The sequence below is a fragment of the Clarias gariepinus genome, chromosome 2 (genome assembly GCF_024256425.1).
Source record: "Clarias gariepinus isolate MV-2021 ecotype Netherlands chromosome 2, CGAR_prim_01v2, whole genome shotgun sequence".
Classification (NCBI taxonomy): domain Eukaryota; kingdom Metazoa; phylum Chordata; class Actinopteri; order Siluriformes; family Clariidae; genus Clarias; species Clarias gariepinus.
Window position 1 is genome coordinate 31,061,098 of NC_071101.1, and position 11,194 is coordinate 31,072,291.

The following is an 11,194-nucleotide window of genomic DNA, read 5'->3' on the forward strand; positions in this document are numbered from 1 at the left end:
TTAATTAAATTTTATTTGTATAGCACTTTTAACAATTGTCATTGTCGCAAAGCAGCTTTACACAATCATAAGAATTATGGAAGTTTGTATGAAATTTTGGTGTATGAATCAAAATGATCAAATTGTGAGACCTGATGAGCAAACCAAGGGGTGACGGCGACAGTGGCAAAGAAAAACTCCCTGAGATGGCAACAGGAAGAAAACCTTGAGAGGAACCAGACTCAACAGGGAACCCATCCTCATTGGGTGAGAACGGAAAGCAGGGATTGTTCTTAAGTCATACTGAACATATTCTTTGTTGTTCAATACATCCTGTGCCATTAAAATGCTATCTATTGTAGATTACAGTATCAGCCCAGTTATTCTTTGTGCATACACTTCCTTGTATGACAACCATAATGTGCATGGGGCCAATAGTTCATTAAATGATTGGATTAATTCTAAAATTTATGTGATTGTTGAATTAAACACCAAAAGGGGCAACTACAAACTTGTGACCTGTGTTTCATGCACAGGGAATGTGAAGTAAAACCTGTCTCATGACACTAACTAATGCCTGACAGAACAGGAGCTGTTTTTAACACAAGGCGATGATCATCACTCACGATTTTGCAATTTCTTTTTAATAGCTCACCACTGATCAAATACATTAAGAAAATGAAACAATTTATTTTATTTCCAGAAGGCTTCACAAACAAAACAAAAAAAATACAGGAAATAAACAATTACAAAATGTAAAAAAAAAAGCATATCTAGCAGCATAATTATATTATAAAGATAATATCCCTTCTGGCTCCTTAATTCTGGATCAAAATGGCCAGCAGTATGAGGTAGTGCTTTGTTTTTGGATCTTGCCAGGTTGCCATGGAAATACCACAGATTGTCCTGCAGTTAAAATATAAAAACATATTTTGTGCATAATAAATAAATGCAAATGGCATCCTTATACAGTAGGTATACACAAAATGGAACAATCGCACATAAAGCATATTTGTTGATATTGAAACAGCACAAGTAACTTTAGTTAGAACAGATTGTCTTTTATTATTACTGTTGTTGTTTACCTGATATAAGTGATTATCTTCACTGACCTGGATTAAGAGGGATTATGTCTCCAGAGTTCTGCAGCACAATCTCCAGAGGACAAGGCTGATCATTGCCAGAATCCTTTGCCTGCTCCTTCACAACAACACTGACTTCCTGTTTATGTAGCACCCAGTCCAGCTTATTTCCAATGTAACTGATGCCTTTCAGAGTGAGCATAGACACTTCATTAGGTAGTAGTGGAGAAAAAGTCAGACAATCCTGTTGGACCCTGCGAAGGGCAAGAAAGAAATATCAGTCACCACAACACCTCAGACATTAATGTGAATGCACACAACACTCATGTGGAGGACATTTGCATGTTCAAGAGTTAGTATTCTGTACACATGTATGCGTTTCTGTGTATTTATGCACTCACCTGAAACCAGTATACCCAAACAACACAGCCTGCAGAAATCCTCCCATGCCTGTGAGGAAGTTGACTGCTCCAGAACCATCAGATGATTCACTCCACACCTGCAAACACAACTACTTATGAAAATGCATCTGAAAATTATGCAATAAAAATCATTTTAACTCCAGAAAATATTTGCACCCCGCAGTTCTGGTTGGTGGTAGTTTAATTATTTAAGACCTCTGTATATCTCAGAAAAATGTTTGCCTTTATACCCTTATCCCGTTTCTATAGTGTATTCAGAATATTGCGTGCATGAAAAATCCCATTGTAATCAGTCACAATTATGGGGAAAACCAAATAGCTCTCAGAAAGAAAGATGTTTGCTGGCTGCACAAGCTGTGTACTGTATTGTGTATAAAATAAATAAATAGGGCAATATGAAAAACAAAATATAGTAAGAAGATAAAGAAAAATGATATGACATGAAGTGACAGGAACATGCAGGGTGGCTTCTGAGGTCGTTTTGGGTGTTAAAATCCATTAGACGGCACCTCTGTAACAACTTTGTACAATAATTCTTTAACGTACCTGGAAGGGGCCCTGTATGTTTTTGTAGCACTTTTGCAGAAGCTCTTGTGCTTTTTCAGCTTCACCAAGCTCCAACCATCCCACTGTAAACATACTCTATTGGTTGCAAACACAATTACACACATTTTCAATGATGCCATATCAAAACAACTAATATCTGTTTTACAAATCCTAATAAAAAATGTATATATCGAGACATTCTTACCCAAGTCATAGCAGGACCGAGCGGGTCTGTGACAGCCTCATAATATTCCAGATCATTCCGCCTGACCTCTAGGCTCATGGGCAATCCAAGTGGGAATCCTATCAGAATTGTATCTGCCTGCTTCACTTCACTTCCTGTAAGGTAAATATGCAGAACATGTCTTATTAATATTCGAATATCAATATAGCAATTCCAAATGAGGAAGAAAGAGCTTAATTGCTCACCCTTTTTGTACCCTTCAAATTCTGGGTGAAATTTAAGACCAGGGTCGAAAGGAATTTTTATCTTATCAGCTACTTCCTGCCATTCCGTGGGTGCAGAATGCTGGAGCAATCTAGCCAGGTGCACAGCAAACTGCAGACTGAAGGACAGATATAACATGAGAAACCCTTAAAGCAGTTATATCTATCATAGTAGAACAAACCATGTACCACACTTACCTGTACTTGGCAATAGTGTTAGTATACACCGAGTTGTTTACGTTATTGTTGTACTCATCAGGAGGCATCACTCCTAAATGACACATGCAAACGAATAACCATCTCTCTTTTCAAGAAATCTCTCAAGCAAAAATGTATGCACCTTATGTCACTGCACATACCTTTGAGGTGATAGTGCTGGTCATCGGGGTCCCAGACAACTCGAGACACCCAGTAATCAGCTATACCCCACAACACTTTACTGGCACCTCCCTCTTTAAACAATTTAATGTCCTTTCAAAAGACGAGAACAATGACTGATTTTGAAGATGTTTGTCTAGCATGCACTTTTGGGGTTATTTACCGTGAGAGATATGAGCACCTGGGTTAGATAGAGGTACTGACGGAAGGCAAGAGCTACAGCTCCATTAATATGGATCTCCTGCTTTCCGTAACTGTCCATCGGACACACCTCTTGACCGGATACTGCACTCTCCCACGGGAACTTCAAACCCTGGTAAGAGATTCAGAATAAAATCATGTACAAACATATGATACATCGAATCCTGTGCAATCACAATAATATAAAGCCAAGCAAATGGCTAAGTGGGTTTACACCAACTCTAATTCCTACCTTGTAGCCCTGCTCCTTGGCATTGACCTGGGCACCTTCTAGTGTTCGTATTCTGTACTCCAAGACAGCTCTGGCCAGGTTTGGGTGAAAGAGAGCAATGTTAGGATACATCCATGTGTCCTAGACACAGATAGTCAACAATCAGTTATATAGAATTAGCTCATATTAGCACAAACAATGAACTATTTTGGTACTGGGATTTTACTAAATCATTAAAATATACAGCTTTAGAAGAATTAAAGCATATGTTGGAAGGATTTTCAGTATGAATAATTAGAAAACCGTCTTTCTTCATTAACATTAACACGTCTTTATGATTAATGCAGCAGTTCTTAGATACAAATTAACAGTGTCCAAGTGATTATCCTCAGAAGAAATGATAAATTCTGGACATTTTTTAGAAATGTAGATTATTAGGATATCCATTCCATTGGTGCACTTTATGCCCAAAACATGTGTGATGTCTCAAAAAGAGGTTCAAGTGAACGGTAACTACCACTCTTTACCAATATCTGTATGACCTTCTGAACTGAATTGCGTTGATGTCATAGTATTGGCTGATTTGCATGTTAATAATACAATGTTACTAAAAGCAGTCAGTCAGTTAACACCATTACTGACTTTTACTATATTTTAAGTACCATACCTGATCCCAGAAAATATGTCCCCAGTAGTCCTGTCCTTGTCCATGTCCCCCGTTAGATAGTCCCCCAGGACTAATTCCCCCAAATGGTGTAGGTGTCTCCGTCAGAGACGGGAGTGCGCTGAGAAGGTAGAACATGCAACCAATCACAGCCCGACTCAAAGTCTCTGGTCCGGCCACCTCCACACTGCTGGCCTGCCATAGCTTCGCCCACGCCCTTACATGGGAAGCCTGCAGGTCGGCGTTTTCGATGAGCTCCAAACCAGTGTCGAAACAAGACTGGGCCATCTCACTGCTTTCTGCTACTGCAACCAGGAAGCTCCAACTAGACTGGCTCTGGTCAGGATGCAACGTGACACTGGAGATTACTGGGGTCCAGATAAGATGCACAAATGGACGAATTACTCCAGGGACTTCTGCTGAGAAGGTTTGCCCAAATATGTGCCTGTTGTTAAGAAACAGAGCTTGTCTGTCATAAACTGAAGCAGTAATCAACAATACTGAAACTCTACTGTGAAGACGAATTGTTGCTGTGGTGTATTAATGTGTGTATTTAGGATTTTGTAAGGATTTCAAATCAATGCTCTGGGTCTAAAACTGTTTGTGCTTCAGATACCAAAATACACATCTCTAAGTTTTGCATAAACATACCTTCCTCCTCTATAGTCAGGAGCCGCCTCAAAGGCAATGTCTTGACTTTGAGGAGTGAAAGAATCATCAAGCTTGACGGTGATTGCTTCCTTAGAGCTCACCAGGCGCTTCAGCAGCACTTCCATGACCAGCAGGTTGGGATATTGTCGATGAGCATAGAACACCTGAGTCGCTTCTACGTAAGTGGTAACTACTGAGTGAGTGAATATACCTTCAAGAGAAGAAAAGACATTATCCACAGTCATTATAATAGTTTTTATAGCTGTTGCATGTTATCTAAACTAACAAGAAGGCAATTACAGCAAGGTTGACATAAGCGGGTACAACATTCCGACTATACCAGCGTGGGTGTCCAAACTGTACGTATGCTTCCCCTTCTCCACGTACATCCTGACTGCAAGCGGGCATGGTAGATCAGCTCGGTGACAGGCTCCAACTTCTCCATTATAGACTCCACCCTTATGCATAATTTTCCCAAAAACTCTCCATCCCAGAGTCCCGTTAGTCAAAGGCGGCAGAAAACGATGGTCAGAGGGTAACAAGTCAGATGAAAATACATAAGGGTCATCAGAGTCAGGGTTCATGTCTGGAAAGCAGAAGTACAGAGTGTGAATACATACGCTTTAGCTGTGCGTAAATATTCACCCCCCTTGAACTTTTCATCATTTTGTATTATTACGACCAAATACGATTATAAATCGTGACTGTACACAAAATAGCCGTTAACAACAAAGTGCCTTTTTATGAACAGCAAACATGAGGCTGAAATCAGATGAGCCAAAATAAGAGATCAAATAATTACTTGAATGACGTTGTGAATGACGTGTCACGTGACCTCAGTGCAAACACACCAAGCTGAAACTTTACAAAGTAAAAAAGTTTTGATTAAGTACTAACAACTGTTTTGCTGAGAAAATGTATTTAATTAAACAATATGTACACTTTACTAAAGTAAGTGATAAAATTTGTATACATACCGTTTCAGAGTAACACGTCTAATGGCATGGCCACGTATTTAAACAATAATAATAATAATACATAAATAAGGTGGCGTAATTTAGCGAACTAGTGGAGCTTGAAAGCGACTATTCACTCAACCAAAAAAGTGAGATACCAAACTAGAGATAAATGTTATAAAAGCAAAACCCTTTCTTAGTAAATCGTTCACGTCTGTGTGTCACGTCTGTGAAGAGGAAGTTAAACTTACTACAGAACTGCGGCTCAGCGGGGGCGGGGCGGGGGCGGGGCCTCGCCTCTTCAGTCACTGATCTGGGATCAGCTCCTGAGTCTGATGTTTCTATCTTCGTCAGCATCAGGAAAACTTCAAAAACTGTTTTAAAATCAGTTAAGCGGTAACGGCTGTCAAGACAGTCAGCTGTCCTGCAGTGAATAATCAGATGACACTCAGGTGACAAGGGTATAAGTCGTTTTGTTTGTTTTTTGCTAATGTAAGTTAAATCCTAAATCACACGACCCAAAAAAGTGATTCATTTGTGATAAATGAGTTTTGAAGAAAAGCTATTACTTACAGCATTAGACGACCAAGATAAAAAAAAGTCATATTACAGTTTATTATAATTTGTTTTAAAAAGTGTATTAAAACAATGGTCTCAGTGGTCAGCACTGTCGCCTTGCACCGCCTGGATCTGGGTTTGATGCCCACCTTGTTTCTGTGTGCATGTAGTTTGCATGTTCTCCTTGTGCTTTGTGGGTTTCCTCTGGGTGGTTCCGTTTCCTCCGACAAAGACATGCAGTCTAGGCTAATTGGTGTTCCTAAACTGCCTGAGTATGTGCTTGTGCCTTACAATGGATTGGTACCCTGTTCCCTGGCACCCTGGTACCCTGGTACCCTGGCCTTTGACCCTGCCCTAAAGTGCTAATTGACAGCAGGACAGTGCAAATGAAAATACAATCTCTTCATGCATTGTCCAAGAAAATAAGTGCTGTGATTGTGTTTAAGGCTAACACAGTCTATGCGGGTAAGTACTGCCTCGGCGGGCAAATACATATAAAGGAAAGATCTTTTCATATTCATATCTTGCATTACTTGATAAACCCTACCCATGCAGGTTAATTCATTAATTTTTCATACTACTTATCACTTGGATGGGGTTCCAACCATCAACCTGTCACAAGGCACAAGCACGCACTCACTCATACACCATATAATAAACTATATATAGACATACAGTAGTAAATTTTTACATATTTATATATAAGCATATAGAGTATGTCTTTGGAACTCACAGGAAACTCATTAGCATGTGAAGAACATGCAAACTCCAAGCACATAGACCAAAGGTAACCTTCAAACTCACAGCCCTGGAAGTGTGAGAAAACAATTTCTGCCACTGAGCCATCCAGTTGAGAAAGTTTTCCAAGTTTAAATTTTATTTAAATGAAGCTTACCATGATGCAGTCAAATCTCCATGTACCTCAATGTAAAGTGCATTATTATGAATCTCAAATTAAAGCTTAGTACAGTAAGGTTATTGTAGAAAGTAAGGATCCCTCATGGAACAATTAAAAAAAGAAAAGAAACAGATGCTGTTATCTGTTTTTTTTTTTTTTTTAAAGTATTAATCTGTGTAACACTGTGATTTTTGAGGTCAGTTACATAAAAAGTTCAGGTAGACGTTGTTCAAGACTAAAATTCTACACTAACATTTAAGTGTTATTGTGTGTAGCAGTTTCCTTAAATGTTAAATACACACTGATGAGAACATGATTTGTTTTCTTTCACAATCCAACGGTGTGATAGCATCTACTTGTAAATTTCCCAAATGGTCTTGCACTTGGCCTTGAGATTTTAGCTTGAAGCCCGTTTCTTTATATGAAGGGGGAAAAGAGGCAACATTTTTGATTTTATGAGTTGATGTAATAGGTGGTATGACTGATGCTAGGTATCACAATATACACAATGTATTGTATTATTGTCAGGATTGTATTTCTTTTCTTGTTTAACAGGAAAATGAACACTCAAACAAGAAAATAAATACAAACCCGACAATAATACAATATATTGTATGTGCATATACTGTACATTTCAACAATGTAGTAAAAATGCATTGCTAACTACACTTCCTGGCCAAAAAAGTCACCACTTGAATTTACTAAGCAAATAGCAAATAGTTAATAGCCTTCCATTGGGTAATTACTGCAGTGATTAATATGGATTAGTTGCTACAAGTTATTTATTTCTAACTGATGCAATGAATAACTTCTCATGTAATAACATTCATGTCAGACAAATATATATTGTGGTCAAATTATTCAAATTATTGGTCTGCATCAAGAAAAGAAAATAACTAAGGAGTTGCTGAAACTTCTAAAATTAGGTTACGGAAAATGCATTAATAAAACCTTGGGAGGATAGCGGTGAACCATCTACCTTTGAAAAAGAAATGTGGTTGGTGAAACATCTTGAATGAGCGTGATGGGTATCACTTAAACAACTGGCGAAATCAAATTGTTAAAAAGAAACAAATCATGGCTATGTTAAATTGTGAATGTAAGAGAATTTTAACATGCACAGTGTGAAGAGAACTTAAGGGATTGGGACTAAACAGCTGTGCAGCCTACTGTACAATCCTGTGGGGGTAGTGTTATGATCTGGGGTTGTTTCAGATGGTCATGTTTAGGTTCATCACAGTGGTTTAGGGAGCATGAGACAACGTTTTCACACATGGATTGGAAACCAAAGAGTCAAAACCTTAACTGAACTGAGAATCTTTGGGATTCATTAATCATCAATACAAGAGCTTGCAGAGAAATGAATGTGACTCTGGACAAATATTGCATAAGCTCATCAGACTGACACAAAGCCATAATTCAAGCCAAAGGCTGTCCAATGAAATATTAGATTGTGCAACATTTTATTGTGAGGCAGTATACAGTATGCTTTATAGAATATATTACATTTGGTCCCCTGTTTGTATACTCACAAAGTCTATTAAAACAGGAATCCTTAACTTCAAGTTCTACCAAGGGTGGCATGGTGATGTAGTGGTTAGCACTGTTGCCTTGCACATCCATGGTCCGGGTTCGATTCCCAACCAGGCTCGATTCCCGTCTCTGCGTGCATGGAGTTTGCACATTCTCCCTGTGCTTGGTGGGTTTCCTCTCACATTGGCGTTCCCAAATTGCCTCTAATGTGTGTGTGTGTGTGTGTGCCCTGCGATGGACTGTCCAGGGTGTCCAATAAAATATTAGATTGTGCAACATTTTATTGCAAAGCAGTATACAGTATGCTTTATAGAATATATTACATTTGGTATACAGCCCCTCTCTGTATACTTATGAAGTCTATTAAAACAGGAATCCTTAACTTCAAGTTTCTGAATAACCTACTGTAAATAAGTTCTACCCCTGCCTCGTGTCCTTAGCCTCCTGGGATGGGCTCCAGAGGTAAATTGGGCATTAGTCATGTCCAGATAGGCTTTGAGAAAGTCTCTGGTTAAAGCCGTCGTACTTACTGTTGATGGCACTCGTGTGTCACATGGTCCCAACACACTGGTGGAGGTAAAAATCAATGCACTGCCTTAAATTCTATTAAAACCTAAAGCACCGCTATGCTGATTGTTCCTCAGTAAGTGATAAAGTGGTACCGGCTGTGTAATGGATTTCACACTTTTCCATGGTGCAACTAATTTTCTTGCACTGAATATTATCTATAATTAAAGAGAACTGTGAGAAAAGGTTATGAGTAAATACAGCCCCAGCTGTGTTAAGACTGCAGGCAACACAAAACTACACACTGCTATACTGTACAGCCCTAAACCAACAGAACTTCTTGAGGTCACCAGATTCAATGGACCTGATTTCTGTAGCAGTGTAAAGCTTAAAGAACTATGTGAATGACCACGGCCCTTACACTTGTAGACCTCTAGATGGGGTTACAGCACAGTTTGGTTCGGCCTGGAAGCATGCCAGAGGTCGGAACTCCAAACCCTGGGAAAAGAGCAGCTTTGCCCTTATAAGGCTGCAATCCGTCCCCTCTGCTTTTTCCTTTATTGCTCTCTTCCTCTCCTTTCCTCCCTCCCTCTCTTTCCTTCTCAGACCTTAGAGATATTTACAGCAAGTCCAGCTCGGCGTACCTTATTAGGAACTGCGCTTGCTGTCAGCAGCTACATTGTGTCCTTGTAGGACAGTGGGCAGACTACCAGCGTGTGAATAGATGGGACAAACAGATGATGGTAGAGAAGATGAAGGTAGCATTCTCCCAAAGGTCATTCAGTTTTTTAGGCACGTCTATAAACATCCACATGCATGTAAAATCGATCAGAGGTAGTGCTCCTCTTTGGTGAAACAAAAGACACATTGACACGAGTCAACAGCAAAAGTGAAAATTGGCCGCTTAAGAAGATTCACAAGAACCGAAAGAAAAGACTGGTTCACTTTTCTTTTCCATTTCTAGTCAATCAGAAGCCTGGACACATTAGTGCCTGCACTGAGTTCATCTACATTCCACTTTATGCCTTGCTCTTTTGAAAGACACACTCTCTCACACACACTATGGGAATGTTGCGCCCATTACCCCAGCTGTTCCTTCCCTAAGGATGCAGGACATCTGTGGGCAGGCAAGCAGCAAGTAAACAATTGGAAGAGATGAACTAATAGATCCAATGACTAACACTCATACAGACAGATAAGGAGCAATCAATGGTTGTCCATTTGGCTTATGCAAGGTTTCTTCAAATCCAACTGTGCATCAGAGGAAGAAGAAGAAAAAAAAAGGGGTAACTCTCAGTCCTGAAAACCTCATACTATGCAGAATTTGACTTTTTCCTTACCACCCACATCCAGCTATTCATCAGCTAATTAAGAAGCCCTTAATGAGTAGGTTCAGGTATTGAGCGTTGGGAAAATGTCAAACCGAACAGGGCTGGAGGTCTCACAGCCTAAAAACACAATGAAGAAGAAATTGGAATTACACTAAAGGAGGCCTTTTAATGTACTTTAAGTTATTTTTAAATATTTAAATTGATCTCTGATGTGCAAGCAAAAAATTAAGTAAAAATAAAATATTCCCTCCATTCTATCATTGAACAAGACAATTAAATATTCCTTCTTATGTGAACCCACTTATTTTAAAAAGTCCCTAATACTGTATGTCGTTTGTTTGCTCCGTCCACCCGTGCTCAGCTCTGCTGGTGCGGACGGGGTTAGGCAGTACTGCATTAACATAGAAACTGAAACAGCATGTTTGGAAAAAGAGTGAAACAGAGGGAGTATGAGGCATGACAAAATGCAAGCATATGAGGGGTACAGTATATCGGCTGGAACATTAGTGAGATTCGTCGGATTTTATCAAGTCGAAATCAAAATTGTGGTCGATATTACAATAGGTCTTGGTCGTTATAATTTTTTCTGCTCTTTACACTGACTGTAAGGTTTGTCACCTGAAATGTCAGTATAATGTAGGTAATCGAGGAAAAATTCCACAACCCTGTGCAAAAATGCATTCCACAGTTTAGCTGAGCCTCGTATGAAGCTTCTGCAGGAAGAATTAAACATAAGTCTTTTAATATAGATTCAACAAATTTAGTAGCAAAAAATTTCCATCTTAAAAACTTTTTTATTTACTTACAGTAAAAGTAATCAGGCTGCACTG

The 11,194-nt window shown here is 39.2% G+C and overlaps 1 protein-coding gene across 1 annotated transcript; it reads right to left on the reverse strand.

Annotated features, from left to right (window-relative positions):
* Nucleotides 1-527: 527 nt before the first annotated feature.
* pgghg (protein-glucosylgalactosylhydroxylysine glucosidase) lies at nt 528-5,688 on the reverse strand. Its single transcript, XM_053513751.1, has 15 exons — nt 5,559-5,688; nt 5,384-5,442; nt 4,922-5,167; nt 4,582-4,792; nt 3,934-4,375; nt 3,288-3,407; nt 3,036-3,167; nt 2,836-2,947; nt 2,675-2,747; nt 2,459-2,595; nt 2,235-2,368; nt 2,030-2,125; nt 1,463-1,560; nt 1,092-1,315; nt 528-885 (listed from the first exon to the last, which is right to left on the reverse strand). The coding sequence occupies exons 3-15, from the start codon at nt 5,163-5,165 to the stop codon at nt 809-811; spliced, it is 2,100 nt and encodes a 699-aa protein (XP_053369726.1). The 5' UTR covers nt 5,166-5,167; nt 5,384-5,442; nt 5,559-5,688; the 3' UTR covers nt 528-808.
* Nucleotides 5,689-11,194: the final 5,506 nt, after the last annotated feature.